The sequence below is a fragment of the Epinephelus lanceolatus genome, chromosome 12 (genome assembly GCF_041903045.1).
Source record: "Epinephelus lanceolatus isolate andai-2023 chromosome 12, ASM4190304v1, whole genome shotgun sequence".
NCBI classification, from domain to species: Eukaryota; Metazoa; Chordata; class Actinopteri; order Perciformes; family Serranidae; genus Epinephelus; species Epinephelus lanceolatus.
Window position 1 is genome coordinate 26,882,168 of NC_135745.1, and position 20,381 is coordinate 26,902,548.

The 20,381-nt window shown below is 43.0% G+C and overlaps 1 protein-coding gene across 2 annotated transcripts in view; it reads left to right on the forward strand.

Moving 5' to 3' along the window:
* Positions 1-3,094: 3,094 nt before the first annotated feature.
* Positions 3,095-20,381, forward strand: part of LOC117271451 (TSC22 domain family protein 2-like) — a 33,663-nt gene continuing 16,376 nt past the window's right edge. Inside the window, exon 1 of one of the 2 annotated variants that reach the window (XM_033649602.2) lies at positions 3,095-5,566. In XM_033649602.2, the coding sequence (XP_033505493.2) occupies positions 3,747-5,566 (1,820 nt within the window). In that variant the 5' untranslated portion in view covers positions 3,095-3,746. The remainder of the gene's footprint in view (positions 5,567-20,381) is intronic. The other variant, XM_033649601.2, reaches the window with a different exon arrangement.

Below are 20,381 nucleotides of genomic sequence, written 5' to 3' on the forward strand. Positions count from 1 at the left end.
TTTAAATGCCTTATGTCTGATCTTGATTTAATTGAGTGTAAATGTTTTTAACTATACAGCTACACCAAAGCATGTTTATCACCCTGTATTTCTACTATTATTATTAGTAGTAGTAGTAGTATCACTTTTAAGAACAGTTTTTGACGATGACAGACAGTTTCTATTTGCTATTAATGTGCTGGTAAATAATTACTGACATAAATAATAGGTTTAGGTGAATAAAGTCAATGTGATTGGTGGTGAGTTCAGGGTTCATTGAAGATAACCAAAAAAGGAAACAAGAACCTTGACACCCTTCAAAGTGAACCACTCACTCCTTGGCCAGCAGGGGCAGTGTTCCCTATGGTGTGTGAACACTCATGACTCCTCCACAGTATATTTCACTGGTGCAGAGGGATGAAAAACAAGTCAGAAAAAAAGATATTTAATCAATATTATTAAAAAAATGGTTTGTAATTGCCTCTGTGAAAAAAACACACAAAACTGATACCATTCATTTTTTTTTAAAAATTCCTGTTGACCTTGTGAGATCACAAAGAGCCCACACAGAGCTCGCTCCTTCTCCTCACCAAACACTGCAGATGCAATGCAGTGCTGACTTACTCATGCACAATGCATAGTATTCCTTTAACCACAGCTTGATAAATCAGCCTCTAGTCAATTCCTACAGAACGCACTGCCTTCAAAGACACACTTGATCGATTGGTAATGAATACAAAGTACTGTGGTGATCACAAGAGTTACTGCTTGCTCTGTCATTCGCATCCCCAACCAAAAAAACACTAGGGGCCATTGTAAAAAGATCAATGGTGCAGTTCAAATGAATGTAAAAAAGGTGTGTTGAAGGTCATGTGAATGCAGATACACTAAATTAATGCTGCACTAAATTACAGCTCTGAATCAATGATCTTGAAACTGTTGAAAACTGGAGAACTCTTATCAACTTTTCCATGCTCAATACATTTGGAAAGTCTGCAGGACTGTTACTGAGTTGTAGTATAACCCTGCAGCAGTGATTATCCTTCTCATACTTTCCATGACTTTATAAAAGTGCACACAAGGAATTTTTAACAAAGCTCCTCCACAGAGTGAGAACTATAGGATCCTGCAATCTCTCTTTATTAGGCTACTGTACAACCAGTAGGAGGAGAACTTTGATAATATCTGGTATACAGTAACACTGCAGCATACAAATACATAGAGAGGGAGCCAGAGTGATGCCTTCAAGTGCACTCCAATAAAGTCTGTCATTTATGGTTAAAAGGAGTAACTTGGTAACAGCCTAATTAAATGAATGCTACGCAGCAACCTAGCACTCTGACAGCTGCTGTCGTGTTTAAGAAAGTAACCCAGGTGCAATATAAAATGTATCACCGCTCAGTGTCTTGTTTTTGATTTTTCGTAAAAACCTGCTTCACAACTCAAAGTCAAACAACAAGGGAGAATTCTCAGTAACATCAGTTATTCTCACGGTATGTGTATACTTGATAATAATAAATTCTATTACTATTTCCCTCACTTGTTGCCATGACTAGCATCTGGTTTGTGCTATCTAATTGGAAATTAGTCCCTAAATATGATAAATAAAGTAGACAAAATGACCAGATTTGATAGGAGCTGTAAGGTAAGTTATGCTGTATAACCTGATCTCAGGGCCCTGACCTTGAAAATAAAATTAAATCTTTCATAAAATCCTTCATCGAATCAGTTTTGTGCTTCTGTGGTGCGTATTCGTAAATGAATGTTTTTAAATCAAATCAACAAAACAGCAAATCTGGGGTCTTAATTGCAAGTCTCCCCTCACACAAAACAATAACATTAGAATTAAAGTTTTCTTTTGAAGAAAAACATGTTGAACTTGATCTTTACTATTAAAATCTGGTTTTTGAAACTTTTTTGTTTCTGCTTATTCATTTATTTTATTTTCATTTTATGTTAAGTTTATCTTATTTTATTTTTTTTCTTAAAATATAACTTTAGTCTAGTCTAGTTTTACTATTGTTTTGTGTGAAGCTCTGGCAATTAAGAATTTCATCGTGCAGTGTCAACCGTTGTTTTTTTCCCTGTCCATATGATAATTAACTTCTTGAATCTTGACTCTTGTATCCAACATGGCATGACACAGAAAGTGTGAAGAACGAGGACGTAGTAGTGAGGTTATAGCCGGATAGTGTCAGTCACAATTTCCCAGAATCCAAGATGATGTCTTGAATTTGTTTATTTAGGCTCTTTATTATTATCAGAATCAGTTTTATTGACGAAGTTTGTGTAACAGAAATTTGATGGGTGTTTATGCATTGCTTTCAAAAGTTAATTTGAAAAAAAAATGACCAGTCATTGGATAGACAGACTTACTGTTTCTATTATGTAAGGCATCAGCACCAGAAACGTGGTCACTTTACAAGGTAGCTGCTGTGTTTTTTTATACTGTATTTTGTACTGTGCAGTGTGTACATACTGCTTCTATTATGTTAGGCACGTGGATTTACTGTAGTCTGCACTGCACCTTGAATTCTATTCTTATTCATAGCATCTACTTGTTATGTATAGGACTACAGATGGAAATAAGTGTTTCGCTAAATCTGGTGCAACCATGTTTTCGTTTCTTGTAAATGACTAATGTCATTGCACACACTAAACTAAACCAAACTAAACATTAAAAAATAAATAATATATGTAATATTTAATTAACAGTGAAATAAAACAGAGAAAAGCATCAAATACTGACACCGCAGTAGAATATTTGGCATTTTGACTGAAAAATTATAACCAGCAGCAGCTTTTTTTGCACCAGAGCCGAACAAAAAACCAAGAGAGAAACTAATAATGAATATGATTTAAAAAAAAACTATAGAGAGATTAGTTGGGATGGAAACTTGTTTACTGGTTGAAAAAATATTCTAGAAAATGTTCACTGTATCAGCTATGGTCTAATTTCCTGTGCGCGCTTTGTGATTCTGCTTTTCGCGAGGGTAATTTAAGGCAGCACGAGCGGGGGATTCTCGAACGCCTTGTACGTAAACATCCTTACGCACTCTACCTACCCACGATGCAGCGCGGTTGCATACAACATAGCCATCTTGTCAAGAGTGACTGAGAGAGGGAGGTAACTGTAGGCGCTGTTTAGACTCTCATTTGTTTTAAAGCGTGATATTAAACAGCGGGTTTCTGTCTCGACCGCCATTAGCTTCACCCCGAGTGTCCCCGCCGACCGACCGTGAGCTGCCGAGGTGAGTGGACACGAAGGACCGCTTTCGGGAAGATGTCTCACATACTTGTTCCGACGTAGGGGGAGTGTGCAGCAGCCAGTTGGCTTGACTCGCTAGCTAGCTCGGTGAGTGGAGGGCTGCGGGCCCTCCTCAGCCTAAAGTAGGTCCTGCAGCTGGGCAACACTCTCTGCGACAACGGCCGTTTGACAACTGCACAGCCGGGACATTAGCAGGCCGGTCCGGACCGACTGAAAGCCCCGGGTCGATCATCCTCCGGGCGGCTGGTGTCAGCGTCTAGAGCCGCATTGCTGGACAAGACGACACAAAGTGTGGCGTTGCGTTATGAGCTCATGAAACGCAACAGGAGACCGAGAGAGGAAGAGAGATGGCGTAGATTCATCTTGATCACAGCGAGAAGTAAAATAGACCCCAGTGTGCTGTTTAATATGATCTAAGCTCTTAGAGGCTGCACCCAGCTCGTCCCTTTCTGACGGAGGATACACATAGCCATACGGGACTCGGAATCAGGCTGTCAATATGTCGAAAATGCCGGCCAAGAAGAAGAGCTGTTTCCAGATCACCAGTGTGACTCAGGCCCAGGTGGCGGCTATAGGTGCCGCGGACGACACGGAGAGTCTGGACGACCCAGACGAGTCGCGGACTGAAGATGTGTCGTCAGAGATCTACGACATGTCACGGGCTGAGTACGAGCCTGCGTGTGACAGGAGTTCATCCGAAGAAGCCCTGAATAATGTCGGGGAGCCAGAGGCGATCAGTGTTATGGCACCATCACACATACCTCAAGTCGGTCAGGTGTCTGCGCTGTCAGGCAGCGCCATGGGGGAGTATCGGAAGGTGGGAGTGTCGGGCTCGACTCAAGGTGGGCAGCAGCAGCAGCAGCAGCCGGGGATCAGCGCTGCAACTGGTGTAGCCCCCATCAGTCAGCCCGGGGCAATGCAGCAACAGCCTGCTCCTGCAACCAGTGTGTCAGTGAACACATCCCAACCTGCTGCAGTGACCAGTTCAGCTCCTGCTCCTGCCACCTCCACAGTGAGTTGCACTTCACGCTTCAGGGTCATCAAACTCGATCATGGTACCGGAGAACCCTTTCGAAGAGGCAGGTGGACGTGTACAGAGTTTTACGAGAAGGACTCTGAGGGCTCTGCTGTCAGTAGGACTGTAGATAGCATTAGGCATGCCAGTGCGACCGCACTGGACCCTGCTGCGGACAGAGACAGTGGGATCGGGCAAACGGGAGGATCTGTGGTTGCCCCGGCAACACACTCAGGTCAGGGTTTGGGCTCTGTGGCGGACGCTTCTGTCCCTTCATCCCGCATGCATTCAGTGGAGACGCCACCGCAGCAGCAGCAACAAATCCAGCATCCACACTACAGCGCCCGGCAGCAGGGTGTCAGTGGGTCGGCCACGCAGAGTGCGTTCTCCAGCAGCAAGCCTGCAGCTGTCCCAGCTCAGCCAACAGTGGGTCTCCAGCCTTCTGCTCCCCAGGGCGTGCTGCCCGTAGGACAAAACGGCCTGCCTCAACCTGTCGTACACATACAAAAGTCCCCCATCATGCCGCCTACAGCCCAGACCGTCACTTACCCTCCCCAGCAGCAGCAGCTTCCTATGGGCCACCACCTGACCGGCCAGTCTTCTGGACTGCTACAGAACCAGACGGAGTACTATCAGCAGCAGCAGCCAGGGCTTTCCACCGGCCAGTCTGCAGGGCCTCAGCCTGTGGGACAAGCACACGCTCCAGTCCTGCCTCCAGCCTCTGGAGCGGTGTCACTGCCGAGTCAGGTTGGAGATGTCGCAGGAGCAGGGGGAGGATCTGTACCTCCCGGACAGCCAGCTGCAGTCCTCCTGCAGCAGCAGACCGGAGGAATGGGAGGCGTCGGAGGCTCCATGCTGGTCGGTGGATCCACTGTGGGTCACTACACAGCCGCCGGACAGCCTCAACCCCACAGCCTCCACCCTGCATCCTCCGGTGTACAAAACGTGCCTGCCAGCGCAGTGAGCTCCAGTGTGCCCACCACTGTGCCCACTGCTGTGCCCAGTGCCTCCAGTGCAGCCATGCCAAATGTGACAACCTCCAGTTTGCCTCCGGGTCAGATACCCCACAGCAGGACTCTAGTGGCTTTGGGGGCGCAGGGCCTCCCAGCAGCTGGATTTGGACATGTAGAGGGTGGCAGCGGTGCAGGTGCAGGGAAGTCAGAGGGTCTCGTCAACGCACAGTCTCCTGTCGTCTCTGGGAAGGAACCGGTGAAGCCCCTCATGCCTGAGAGCCTGCAGCTTGCCACGCCGACTGTCAACAGCCTGTTTGGAATCCACATACCTGTCGACGGGGATGTGGACAGGTAACAGTCTCCAGTTTTTCCAAGTGTTTGAAAATTCTCATCCCTGTTGAGCATCATCACCATGATTGTGCAACATTATCACACAATAGTACACAGACTTTGAACAGTCACATAGTGTAACATGCCTATTTCAGTGTCCAGGAGGAGAGAAGTTTGTCATAACGGGCGTTTTTTTGGCGGTTAACTGTGATCACAAGAAGGTTGTGAGCAGAGGCAGTGAGCGTTTCAGTGTTGGTCATCCAGTTTGTCAGATGAGCAGGGTTTTCCCCCTTTGTTTCAGGGAGGTTTGGAGGGAGGGGGGTGCGTAGAAGGAAGAGAGAAGTGGCACACAAGGAAACTTGGTGGCACACAGGAAGGAAATTTAATGTTTGTTGTTTCTCATTAGAGTCCAGAGAAGCCAGAGAAGCGTAGCACACTTGCGGTAAACATCCATGGCTTCCACTGCACAGGCAACAACTTGTTAAATGCGCACATGACTCCTGTAACACTGTGATTCATTGTGTGCAAGGGTGTGAATTTGTGTGTGTGGAAGCATTTTGTCGCTGGTCTCCAGCCTCCTTCTCCTCCCACTTTAGCTCTCAGCCTGCAGGATGGCATCTGAGGCGACGGCCTTGGCCACAAACATCAGAGATGTGTTCGCAGAGCTCTCTGTTAGCCTTAAACTACTTGTGGCCACTTGGCTTTATAACGTGCTGCGTGCGTGACCTTTTAATAAGTTAGTTCCTGCTCCGGAAAAGACCGTCTAATACAAACGCTGTGGAGAGTGTTTGATTTTGTGTTGCCACATTTATGATATCACGATTTCCACTCACATCCCCGTCGGGCTCTCCTCAGGAATGTGTTTACAGAGGATTTTTACCATGTTGGCTGAAATAAGTGTTTTAGCTTTGTGCTGCAGATATTATGCTACTGAATCATGTTTAGCTCGGACAGACTCAGGCAAGTTCTTTGATTTCTTAGCTAGTTATAGACGTTTATTCACAATGGATATCTGAGATGATGACGTCCTCTTAAAGTGTGTGTCACACTGCATCTAAAAATTCATTCTCATAAATATAAACCACAGCAGACATTTTGGCAGAGGTTTAAGAACTGAAATGTGGTATTGTTCTTTAGGGATAATTAAGTTAGTGTGTCGGACAGTAAGGGGCAAAATATTTGTGAACACGTGGCATCTTTTTATGAGTTATTATGGCTTCCTTTCCAAAAGTAATCTCTCTGTTAAAGGGACAGTTCACCCCCAAAATCAAAAATACATATTTCACTCTAAATTGTTGTGCTTTTTATCAGTCTAGATTTTTTCGGTGTGAGTTGCTGAGTGTTTGCGATATCGGCCATAGAGATGTCTTCCTTCTCTCCAATATAATGGAACTAGATGGTGCTCAACATGCCAAAAAATACATTTAAAAAACTCAAGAGCAATGTCTCTTTCCAGAAATCGGGACCTGGTTACTCAAGATAATCCACAGACCTTGTTGTGAGCAGTTTATGTAGAAACTATTTTTTTCAACTGAATCACCGTGCAGAAGGAATTGTGTATCTACTCATATACAAGAGGCTCCTGCTTGTGACAGCATGAGATGTTAATGGCGTCTTCCACGGCTGAGCTCTGGCGTGCTAGGTGAACTGGCGGTAGATGTACGCTTCTCTCTGCGCGGTGATACAGGTGTAGTTAAGTAGAAAGAAAATAGTGTCTACATGAAACTGCTCCCAACAAGGTCTGTGGATTATCTTGAGTAACCAGGTCATGATTTCTGAAAAGAGACATTGCTGTTGAGTTTTTCAAATACAGTTTTTCGACACTGGAGCACCACAAGCTGAGTGCCATCTAGGTCTGATACAATACAGTCAATATACTTTACTGACCCCGTGGGGAAATTAGTCTTGGACTCAGGAGCTTCACAAGTATTGCCGCTTTACAATAATAGTCCAGCAGAAATGAAAAGCATACACCATAAAAGGAAAAAATGGACGATAGCTCCAACACTCAGCAACTCACACCAAAACAATCTAGGCTGATAAATAACACCACAGGTAAGAGGAAACATATGTATTTTTGATTTTTTTGGGGAGGGGGGGGTGAACTGTCCCTTTAAATCCCGAGTTTTAGCACTTAGTTTCACTTGTAGATGGCACACATGAGCGGAAATGATACAGTGCCTGAAATCTCTTGGTGGTTTCCTTTTACAGTCTCACAGATATAACAGAATGCAAAGCAGACAGGAGATAGAGACTGCAGAACGCTGGCACTACGTTGTTCCTCACGTGTGGGTGGACAATCACTTAAACAGTTTGTTTGAGTGTGCCTCGCACTAAAGGGAAAAGCGTATGATCACAACTTTATTTTTTGTCCTTTCTGTGCCATTAACCCACCAAACCTCAATTGTTTAGTGGCTTTACGCACCCACAGAGAGTGTGATGTGTGAGTGGTTTGAGGACCAAGGGGTGATGTCAGTAAAACGCATGGCTAGTGTCAGAAGCAACTTTGACACTTGAGAGCAGGGGTTTGACACTATGGGCCCCCCGTCAGACAAAATCAAGACAACTGTGCAATCATAGTGATAGTGCAACATCCACAGTTAATGTTACTGTTTTTTAGCCTGTTATGTTTACTTTATGGCACAATGGCTGCTTAAAACTTTGCTGAATTAGCTTCTAGCAGTGCCTGTTTGCAGTTTACCCATGGGTGTACGGACGGCCGTCACCGTGAAGAAAACTTGTAACATGGTGATTTTCGGGGAAATTCTGCAGTGACAAGGAGCGCCTTTTTTCTCTGATTTATAATTGGATATTATCCAGGTTCGTAATGGGAGATAATCATAATATGTCATTTGGGTGTGTTCAGATTCACATCAAGTACAGTAGCTAAAATCCTGTCGTTTTTAGAACACATTCACTTCACACAGTATCTTTGATTTACAGTTTGCCATCTAATGTGGAATTTATACTTCTGCGTTGAATCGTCGCTCGTCGCTAGGCTAATTTACACAATGTAAAATGCCATAGGCTTGTGTTAATTACATTAGCATGCGACATTTGTTTGGAAAACGTGTTTAATATAAAACAGTTGTTTTGTCAGTGAACCTTGTGAGCTGTAATGGAGCTGAATTTTGTAACGTTACCTTTGTTAAACATTGCTGTTGTCCCTGGCTTCATATGAGTAGAGGAAAAGTTTATTAGCTGCTAGGCTAATTTTTACAATGTTAAATGCCATAGGCTTGTGCTAATAACATTAGCATGTTGTATTTGTGGGGAAAATGTGTCCAGATAAAGACAAGTGTTTGTTTGTGAATGCTGTGAGTTATAGTGAAGCTGATTTGTGTACTTGTGTTTGAAACTGTTGCTATAAAGCCACGTTTAATGTGTGTTTAATGTGTGTTTTGGATCAACTAAACTTTACGGCGCTTCAGAGAAACCTCACCGCCGACTAGTGTTTTGGAGGTGTAACTGCAGTGTGACACAGACACACTGCAGTTGCAGGGAACACAGCAATGACTTATGAAAAGATACCCGGTTTTGATGTTTGTTGGTTTCGAACCGTTGTCTGCAGCTTGGCAGCCGTCTCGCCTAGGTGTCACGCCATCCACTATCCTCTACACCAGTGGATCCCAACTGGTCAAGCTATTAATTCAAGTTCCACACAGTTAAATACATTCAGCATCATACTTGGTTTGGCCATGTCGTCAAGTTAGTTTACTGTCTCTGTGAAGCAGCTGTCCCTTATTCACTAAACCTCTGTGCTGGAAATTCACTGTACTTCAAAATAAAGTGTTTTTTACAAACTTGACACGTTCATGAGTCACTTGCAGTCCATTCAGATTGGACCCATGACACACCAGTTGGGAACCACTGCTCTACAGCTCCAGATTAAATCAAGTCAGTACATACAAGATGTCACTTTAGAAAGAAATGATGCTTATAAAACATGCAAATGTAACGTATTTGTGGTTTGAGAAGTACAGCATATCCTTCTGGCGACTGAGCTGAAGGTTCAGATAATGTAAACCCAAATTACTTTGGATAAATGTCCCTTGTGCCATTTAAATTAAACTTATTTTGATTTGTGACAATGCAGCTGACTGAAGGCGCTGTGTTTTTGGAGCACCTATGTATTGCCTGTGAGAGGACCTAGCTCCCAGGCTGATAACAGCAGGAGCCTCTTACGACAGCTAAGCCCTATCAGACATTGAGCAGTAGTCTTTCCACTGTGCCCCTATTCTGCAGATAAGAGACATGACAGTGGGGTGTGTCGACCAACTGTGCTCGTTGTCACGTCGTGGCCCTTTTCTTTTGCAATAATGTGGGCAAAAAAACTCCTGTGTATTCTGTTTGGGACCTTAAACCAACATGCACGCCCCCCCTGTCAGAGCTGCGGGCACGTCCAACAACTCAGAGCCATGGCTGGTTTGTTTGTTTTTTAACCACCGATGCAGCATCAGTGCGATCGCTGCCTTGTACCTAGCACCCCGCTGATTGACTGACAGACATGGCACGACAGTTGTTCATGTCGACACGAGGTGCTGAATGACATTCCTTTGCAGCAGCAACTGTGGCATGTTTATAAGAGGTGGAGGAAGCTGCAAAGTGAAACTTGCTGTGCCTCACTTCACCAGGCATTTTAGCAATGCCTGCTACACCCCCACACCCACCCTCTCCCTCCTTCTCCCAGCTTTTTTTTGTGTCTATTGCTTAATTTCTACACTGCACTGTTTATTTTGTCTCTTTCCGCCACACACACACACAGCAAAAACACTCCTCGAATGGACTCCTTCAGGAGCTAATATCTATAATCTGCACAGCACAGAAAGATATTATGTGTCGCAGTTTTGACTCCATCTCGTGTAGACTTTCCACAGCTTGCACAACCTGCAAATCCTATCTTGGCCATTTGGTAGGTCCTAATGTTTGTCCCCGTCTTCCTCCACCCTGTAGTTTTCCCTGCAAGTAATTAAAGCAAAACAGTGGAGAGATAGACTACAGATTTGATGTTGCTCTCATACTTCGAATATGATTCGCTCAGCTTAATGTCTCCCAGATGGCTTCAACAACTGAAGGCGTAAAATAACACTGGTGGATTGTCTTAACGTCTTTGTTGCACTCACGGAGGAGTTTGCTTCTATTTTGCGGGATCATTTGCATAAATGCATTGCATCTGTAGTCTGTGTGTAACTGAACCCGTGCTGGGGAGGGATGGCTTATTGTCCTGGAGTAATGGGAGCTTATGTAAAATTGGACTGAGGAGGTCAGAGAGGGGAGGGATGCAGCGAACCAACATGAATCGAGAGACTGTGTGTGTGGGTGGACGAGGGGTGTGTCTGTAAAAGGGGATGGGCCGACTCAGTGTGTGCTTGTGTGTGTGTGTGTACACCACGTAGGGGGTGGAGGCGGGGGGACTCAGAGAGGAACTGAGGCTTTACTTTTTTGACGAATTTGCCATTAACAGCTCGCTCCTTTTAAGTCATAGTGGAAGAAGTGTGGGTGTATGTGTGAGAGAGTGACACAGAGAGACAACATGCAGCACAGGGTCTTTCCCTCCCCTCCCTGACCTCTGGTTTACTGCTGTATCCTGTTTTCAGTCACAGTCTCTCACACTGCTCTCCACCTTCTATTCATTTAATATTCCTCAGCTCTCTCGCTGCTTCCGCACTGGGGCTCTCTGGTCATATCATGACATTTGGTGGGCACATTTTATCAAGAGTGCCTCACAGAGGTAGAAGTACTCACATTTTTTCTGTAGGACATCTATGGCCTCCGTAATAGAGTTCTAAACCTGGAAGCCATGCTGGAATACTGCACCTTTTTTAGCTGTCCAGCACCATATCTCCTCTTTAAACAAGCCATACAGTCACCTGTAAGTGGTCACTCTCTAACGTTAAGTATTTTTTTGAAACTGCATTAAAAAGTGTTTCTAATTAGGGCTGGGCAATCAGTAGAGTTTTATTCTCAATTACAGTTTTTGCTTCCAAAGATTATGAAGACAAAGGAGTTTATAGAGGAACGTTTTCATAGTTCTAGAGACCCAGTTCTGAGAACCCCTGTTTTTGTTGTGCCCACACCAAATGGAACTTGTGAGCTTGTGTTTACGACATGGAAAGTCATGAGCATGAACTCATGAACTCTGAGCTCTCAGAAAATTTCAGCTTACAAAGTCTTGAATACCACAACGGGGGCGTTCATATGGACTCTCTCATTAACACGTCAAACAACACCCTGTTTGAATGCAGCGTAGGAACAGTCATAATTCTTAGGGTGCTTTCACACCTGCCCTGTTTGGTTCGGTTCCATTGAACTCAAGTTCGTTTGCCCCCTTATTGTGGTTCATTTGGGCAGGTGTGAACACAGTAATTGTTCTTAGGTGCGCACCAAAACAACCAGACCTTCTTGAAGAGGTGGTCTCGGTCCGGTTACAAACGAACTCTGGTGCGGTTCGTTTGTGGTGAGATCGTGTTCCAACTGCAGTCACATGACACATTGTTTGGGTTAAACATGAGCATGTTACAGTCCTGGAGGATTACTAATGTGCACCTCCTCCTGTACTGCCTTAATATGCACATTCAGCACATCCAATGCATCAGAACATTGTTTTCTAGTTGGAGCCGCGCCTCGTTTTCAAACTGTATGGTTTGACTAAAATGAACAATGACAGCAATATAGTCCACAATCAGCAGCGCTAAAATCAACCAATCAAGAGATTTTATCTGGTCTGCTTGTAAATGCTGCTGTGAGAACACAAACCAACTCTAGACAATTATACAACTTTGTGACAGAATTAGTCCCTGATTCAGACCAAAGCAAGACAACTCTAGGTCTGAAAGCACCCTTAGAACGCCATTTTGAAAGACTTTCTTAGCTCCTATCTCAGAGTAGGTACTCTCCTAGCACAAGAGGAACCACGAGTGACATAAGTGTAAGTTGCTTGGTCGAACAAAGCCAATGCTGCACCAGCAACCACCATTTTAAAAAACCTGTCAGCCATGTGGAGAACCATTAAAACATTATGACAATAAAACCATTGAAACAAATTTACTTACAGGAAAAACTGAATATCGGACTCCTTAGATGGTCTTTTAGTAAAACCCAATGCCGAGCAATACTTTTTTAGGCCAAAAATAGATGCATGGCACTCCGTTACGTTATAATATTGCCACACAAAAATATCCTGATACTATGCTGTATCAATTTTTCCCCCACCCTTACCCCTTTCCTTTCCATGGTGCGCTCAGTGTTCCCGACTTGGTGACTTTGTTGCTAGATTTAGCAACTTTTCAGACCCTATAGTGACTTTATGCCAAAAAATATCTGCCGACCACCTCGACTATTGCAGGTGCAGCCTATTGAGCTGGTCAAAGTGCCTGAGCCCTGCTACAGTGTGTCTTTACGTGTGCATTTTAGTCCATTGTGTCTGCTCTGTAAACGAGTGCAAGCATCTCACGGAGCATGACTGACAGTCTTATTGACAATATGCCAGTATATCACTGTCTTAAGTGTTTCAGTAAAAAAATAATGGCTGATGAGCCACCTACAGTTAAACTATATTTGTATTTATTAAAGTTCATTAAATACACAATGTTTCCAAAGTTAATGAGTAAGCATGTTAAATTATCATGATCTCAGTATTGACCAAAAATAATCGGGATTGTCGGGCTGCCCTGTTTCCAATATTCCTCAGTAAAATGCAGCACTGTTCAACGGCGCTCCAAAAAGTAACACCTCTCTAAAACAGTGAACAAAAACTGACCATTATAATCTTTTAAAAGCAAAGAATTATTGCAGTGCTGCTGTATTGAACCTAATAAAATGGCACCTTGTGTATTGAGCAATACTGTAATAATGTTCCGCTCCTGCTGTGAACTGGCCGTGTCTTTATGTGTTTCTGTGTACACAAGTCACCCTGCCTTCTCTCCTCTCCCTCAGAGCTATTTTCAAAAAGAAAGATGTATTGTTCTGGTGGGGCCGACGTTAACTAGTCAGTATGTCTGTAGGCTTTGCTTCAGTCATCACCTCCACCCCACCCCCAGGTATGGAGGCCCCTCCATTGTTCTGACAAGCAGAGAAACGTCACCGACCCAGTCCAAGGTTTTAATGGCTTGTTTAACCGGGGATGTGCTGTACTGTGCTGCAGATAAGCTCTGCTGAGAATGTGCTTGTTATCTTGTTTTGGAAAGTGGTACTTGAGTAACTTGAAGGATTACCAAGACTCACTTTTTAGCTGTTTGATACCTCTGGTTTTCACCAGCTGGGCAGAAAGGCAATTATTTTTATGGTATATTAATTTGAATGTTTTTATTAATTTTTTTTTTAATATATATAAATGCAAATTTATGTCCTCAGATTCCTTATTTGATGGGCCAGCTAACTATTTCTAAAATAGCTTTAAGGGTGACACAAGTCAATCATTTAGGATTTTGCTAAAAGAGAAGAAAATCACCTGTTGATTTAAACAGATCCCACGGTACATTTATTTTGTATTTGGGAACTATTTACATTTTTAATTTGTGGTAGATTTTATTTTGTTCAGCTAGGGCTGAGTGATATAGACAAATCCATATCTCAGTATTTACAGGCTGACTGGCGATACACGATATATATCTCGGTATTTTGTACGAAATGGGCTACATTTTTTTAGTTGCAAGTCAAAGCACACCTAAAACACACATTAAACGTGGCTTAATAGAGACAGTTTCAAACTCAAGTACACAAATCAGCTTCATTATAACTCGCAGCATTCACTGACAAAGCACTTTTCTTTATCTGGACACATTTTCCCCACAAATACAACATGCTAATGTTTTTAGCACAAGCCTATGGCATTTTACATTGTATAAATTAGCCTAGCAGCTAGTGGACTTTTCCTCTACTCATATGAAGCCAGGATAAATCACACACAAGACTTAAAATGCTATTTTTGTGGAGGCTTTATTGTCTTGTCACAATTTATTGTTTCTTATCTGTGAAATTAAAGTAAATAAAAGCTTCATTTCCACTGAGGGAAATGGTTTCAGCTAACAGAAACAGATTGGAGGTCTGCGTCACTGTGACACATTACATTTCTGGAACGTGCATGTCAGGTTACGTCTCTAAAAAGTGTTGCTGGATAACTTGTGAGTGAGTGGGGCGGGCTGTGCGGAGAGTGTGAGAGAGGAGAGATGCACACTGGCATGCGTCATGTAACGCAACTTGACCCTATATCGATATAAATGGCGTTGTCTAAATGTATATCTTGCTTGAAAATATATCGGTATATCGTACACAGTCGTTTTATCGCCCAGCCTTATGTTGAACTATTGATAATATATATATATAACTAATAATTTTTGTTTAGTTTTTACTGAATATTTGAAGGCAAACTGTTGGTTGACATGTAAAACTATATCACTTATTTTGTTGTAATTCTGTGTTCTTAGATTAATACAATTAATAATATAATATATAATTTAATAATATATATATTTTTTTATTTTTTTTATTTTTTTACTAATTTGTCATATCGTCAAGAATATTGTTATCACAAAAACCCTTAACTATCTTTATATTTTTTAGGGCCTACTATAAACCCACTTTGATATAAAATTGCTGGAGATCCCCTTTGATACATCATGGCAATGATAGAATTACAAAATAAGCTTTAAGTTTCAGTTTAGTGTGTCTCACTTCCTGTCCTACTCACCCAGTTTCTCTCATTATCTCTAGTTTTTCAGTTTTGGGAAGTTGGCAGCTTAACTGTTCACTTTTCTGTTAAAACAGAAATCCTGTTATAAAAAATATCAATAAAAATCCTTTGATGCTACGAACAGTGCTCGTCTGTAGCCCGACAGCTCTCTGTACACAAAGCAGCTAATGTTTGACCAGTTTCCACACCGATGGTTCCTGGAAGTACCTCGAAACTACCCTGGCAGAAGGGACTTTTATGGGGAACTGTGGCCCAGCATCAGAAAGTTGAACTAGGTCCCTGCGGTCGTCACGAAGATAACATTTCTGGGTGTCCTGTCACTAACCTATGCTAGTGAGCTGTCACCATCCAAAGCTCCTGTGTCCTCTGGTGGCCATGCTGTAATCATACAATGGCTCTGGGTCCTCCCTGTGCGCCATCTCCCTCATCTACAACCCAGAACCTGCTGAAAGAAACTCCCATAGGGCAGCTGGAATCTAAATAGTTTTGACCTACTTTTGCTCTATGGCAGATGGATGGATGGTGTAGAGAACCTGAAGCCTCATGAGCTACAACAGTGAGAGCTTTCAACACCATTCTCTAACCTCCCCCCTTTTGCACCCTCTGACCACCAGTAACTCTACATGTCCGTCTACTGCTATCCACACTTTGCTAGTTAGCTCTCAGCCCTTTTTCCTTTGCCCAAGCACACTAAAGTACAGAGGCCTCCAATGGCCCAAAAAAATTCCATTAGCAGAAACATGCTGTAGCTTCAGACACTGTGCCAAATCCAATAACACATTAAAAATTCCAAAACAATTAGGAATGTGCTGCAGAAAGCAAAATCCACTGACTGTACAAAATTAATGCTTTAATGCCTTAAGTTTGGCATTTTGGCCGTCGCCATTTTGGATTTTTGGAGCCGGAATGACCATATTTGGACAAGAGGCTGGAGATAACCCTAATGCTAGCTGCTAGCTTGGTTAGCATGGTGCATTTACAGCTATGGTTAATACTGTGATAATGCTAATGCTAATTTTTGCTAGCAAAAAACAGGCTTAAAACCATGAAAACAAATGTCCTCACCAGAAAAACTGAATATCTGACTCCTTAGAGAGTCTTTTAGTACAGCTGAATGTTGAACAAGACTTTTTTTAGGCGACCAGAATGTTACAATTAAATTTAGTGAACTGAAAACACATTGAAATAGCAAAAGCTACAGCTACACCTATACTCTGTGAATCTGGGGTCTAATAGGCTGTCTAAAGTTGAATTTATATTTGTAAACTCAATGATTTATATAATAAAAAAAAAAAAAGATACTTGGCACTGTGTAATGATACGATATTGCCACACAAAAACATCGCAATACTTTAAAATGGGGGGGGGGGCACCATTTATGCTTTATCATGATACAACGATATCCAAATTAGTCTCATATCTCGATAACAATATAATATCTTCATATTGCCCAGCCCTAACTCCTACACTCTGTGAATCTGGGATTACGCCATGACTATGTGACCTAACCAATGTTTTAGCTGTGGCAGCAACTTGTCAATGGAAGGCACCCAGCTGTCATGCAAAGAGGCCACACTCTTAATTATGCATAACTTGAAGTCTTAAAAACATTTAATCTAGTTATATAAAAATTCACCCCCACAAACAGTTGTTACGAATGGGGAAATTAAGCTATTTTACCAGACTGTAAACATGTTTATTTCTGCTTTATTTTCTGCATTTTAACATGGGGGTCTATAAGGATTGACTCGCTTTTGGTGTCAGCCTCAAGTGGCCATTAGAGGAACTGCAGTTTGTAGCACTTCCGTGTTGGCTTCATTTTTCAGCCGCAAAGGTTGCCGCTCAACAGCGTGCATGTTGCAAATACAGATGGATGTTAAGTCACACAAACATACACAAACTAAGAAACAAATGCAACAGAAAAACACTGCACATCCAATCAACATAACAAAAGCTCTCCAGCCCTGTAGGGGGAGCGCTGACCTGAATGACAGTACGCAAGTCTGTTGCTCCTTCATAATATTTAAAAAGACTGTGGACAAATTGCCACCTCAGAGTAATAAGGATTTATGACACACTGTCTTTGGTCAAAAATCAAGCTGTCCCACTCAGTGCTCCCCCTAGAAGCCTGTAGAACTTCTGCTGCGTTAACTAGATATGCAGCTTTTTTTGTTGCATTTGTTTTTGGGGTTTGTGTGTTTGACTTTCCATCATTTCTGTATTTGCAGCGTGTTTGCTATTAATATTTTTGTTTTGGCCTTCTGCAGCACATTTTTTATTCGCAGCACATTTCCATTGTTGTATTTGTTTTGGATTTTTGACTTGGCATCGTTCCTGAAGCCAAAAAAAGAAACATCCCAAGTCAACCTTGGTTTTCTCCAAGCCAATGCATGACGCCCAGACGCAGAAGTGAAACTCTACTGTAACACTTTTTTCTGTGTACTTTCCTCTCACTCTTCACTCTCTCCTGTTTTCTCTTCTCGCAGTTTTACTTGCACATTTTTCCCGACAGAAATCAACCCCCCATCTGCTCATCACTTAAGGCTACTGTGGGTTGTCTCGTGCTCATTGAGTGGGCGAGGTTATTAAAGAGGTTCAGCGCCGTGAAACTTAACCTTTGACATGGCCGCTGGTTTGCAGCGCAGGCACATTGAAGGAAAAACCATGTGTCGTGCTCCAGCTAGATGTGTGACATTAACTGCCAAGAATGTGCCCAAAAGGTTATTTTAGTCTGCCGCCAGGTCATACTTTTGCTTTGGGGCAGTTTTGGGAAAGTCTGAACATGTGCAAGTGTTGTTTTTGTGTCAGGTTTGCTTTTGTGTCTTAAGAGAGGTGTGGAAAAAGAAAAGAGGGTTTAGCTTCTGTTTGGACATATCTGGTGGGTCACTCCCTTAACTCTGTGTCCTCCTCACACCCCATACTCGGGGTTTATGGGGGAGACAGCAGCTTCGCCATTGCTCGACACATTGACTAGTTGTTTTACAAAGAGGGGCTTTCATAAATGGATATTGACATGTTAGATTTTAGACTCACAAAGAGAGCCATTGAGAGCCGAGTGTTCGCTACTTGAAAACAAGGAATGATGACTCCTCCAGTGCTTACCTCATTCATGAAGAGGTTGCTGGACTCCAAGTCATCTGACCTCCATGATTTCAGTCGATAGCTGGCTCACACAGACCTCTTGAGTTCTAGCTCAGAAAAAAGAGGTCTTCTGTGAAGGTGTGTGCTCGCCACACGTGTGTGTCTGCGGAGGTTTTTCTAGGGCCGCTGCCCGCAAAGTAAAATTAAGCAGAAGCATAGGGGGAGGTTTGTGAGAGTGTTTGGTCATGAGGTAATGTGACAAAGGGAGTTTGTGCCAGGGATTTCTAGGAAAAGAGCCTTGGCTGCTCTAATATTCACACACATGCTGTAAATCAACTCCTCATTCCTGTGTGTGTGTGTGTGTGTGTGTGTGTGTGTGTGTGTATGTGTATGTGTATGTATATGTGTATATGTATGTGTCTGTGTATATGTGTCTGTGTGTGTGTGTGTGTGTGTGTGTGTGTGAGACTCTGCCTGCCCTGGCTTGCTCCTCTGTGTGCGCAGTTGCGTATTGTGTGCATATGCTCTTGTCAGTGTGCATTTACATTTGTGTGAATGTGGGAGAGACGCAGTTAGTTTTGAAAGGCACAAGCCTGGAGTAGATTAAATGAGTGTGTGTGTGTGTGTGTGTGTGTGAGAGTGTGAGTGTGTGTATGTGTATGTAGGGTCACAGTGGGGATTTCCTTTCCCTTTCCCGAATATACATCCCTTGGCATAGAACACAGTGTACTTACTAGGTAATCACCAGGAATCGAGGAGGTAATGTTAAAGGGACAGTTCATGCCAAAATAGATTTTTCCTGTCACCTGTAGTGCTGTTTATCAATCTAGATTGTTTTGGTTTGAGTTGCTGAATGTTGGACATATCAGCCGTAGAGATGTCTGCCTTCTCTCCAGTATAATGGAACTAGATGGCACTCAGCTTGTGGTGCTCAAAGTGCCAAAAATATACATTTGAAAAACTCAACAGCAATGTCTCTTCCAGAAATCATGACCTGGTTGCTCAAGATAATCCACAGACCTTGTTGTGAGCAGTTTCATGTAGCAACTAAGGATGTCATGGGCTAACTGTTAATTGGTTAACCGCAGAGAATATTTTTGACCAGCTACTCATGTCACTTTTTACGTTAATGTTGCTGCTCAGTTAACTGCACTGCACACCACACGGGTAAGCTAGCAGCAATAACGCTGTCCTGACCCAACAACGTTGGTGTGGAAACATGGTGGCCATCCTCTGGTCTCCCCCCATAAGTAAGTGGCTCAATTTTAAGCCACAAATCCCCTTTAGCATTATCAGCACTATTAGCTCTGTTAGCATCGTTAGCAATGTCAGCACGGCTAGTGGTGCTAACATAGTTAATAATGTTAAAGGGGTTTTGCAGCTCAAAATGGAGTCGCTTACTAACTGAGGCTACCGAGGGCAAAGTGGGCCACTATGTTTCAGCAGCAGTAATAACCAAATGAGCACTGCTTGCTAGCTAGGTCCCACCTAACTGGGGCATGGACCCAGGTATAGTTCGCAGAGCGGAGCGGCTAAAGGCTAGCTTTGAGACCAGAGGGTTGGGAGTGAGCACTAAGTTTCTGCATGGGTAGTGGCTGGCTGACTGTCTCTCAGCAAAGCCAACAGAAAATAAAATAAAAGGCAAGATATTTAGGGCAGGAAACATTAAAATTTCACCACCTCAAAATGAACAGCATTTTGAAATGTGTTGCTAAAGCTCACTGAATCAATGAATCAGCAGATGAAAACAAAAATCCTCTTGTTTTTCTCATTATTATAATTATTTTTTTTAATTAACTGGTTAGTTACTGGTCAATAGGTGTTTGGCTATCAAAAGCTAAATTAACCAAAACTGACATTTCTACTAGGGACTGTTTTCTTTCTACTGAACTACACCTGTCAACCCCATCACCACTCAGAAGGAAGCTGGCATCTACTGCTAGCTTACCTAGCACCAACGAGCAAGCTAACGTTACAGCTTAGCCGAGGAGGGCGCATGACGGGTGTAGTTCGGTAGAAAGAAAATAGATCCCACATGAAGCTGCTCAAAAACAAGATCTGTGG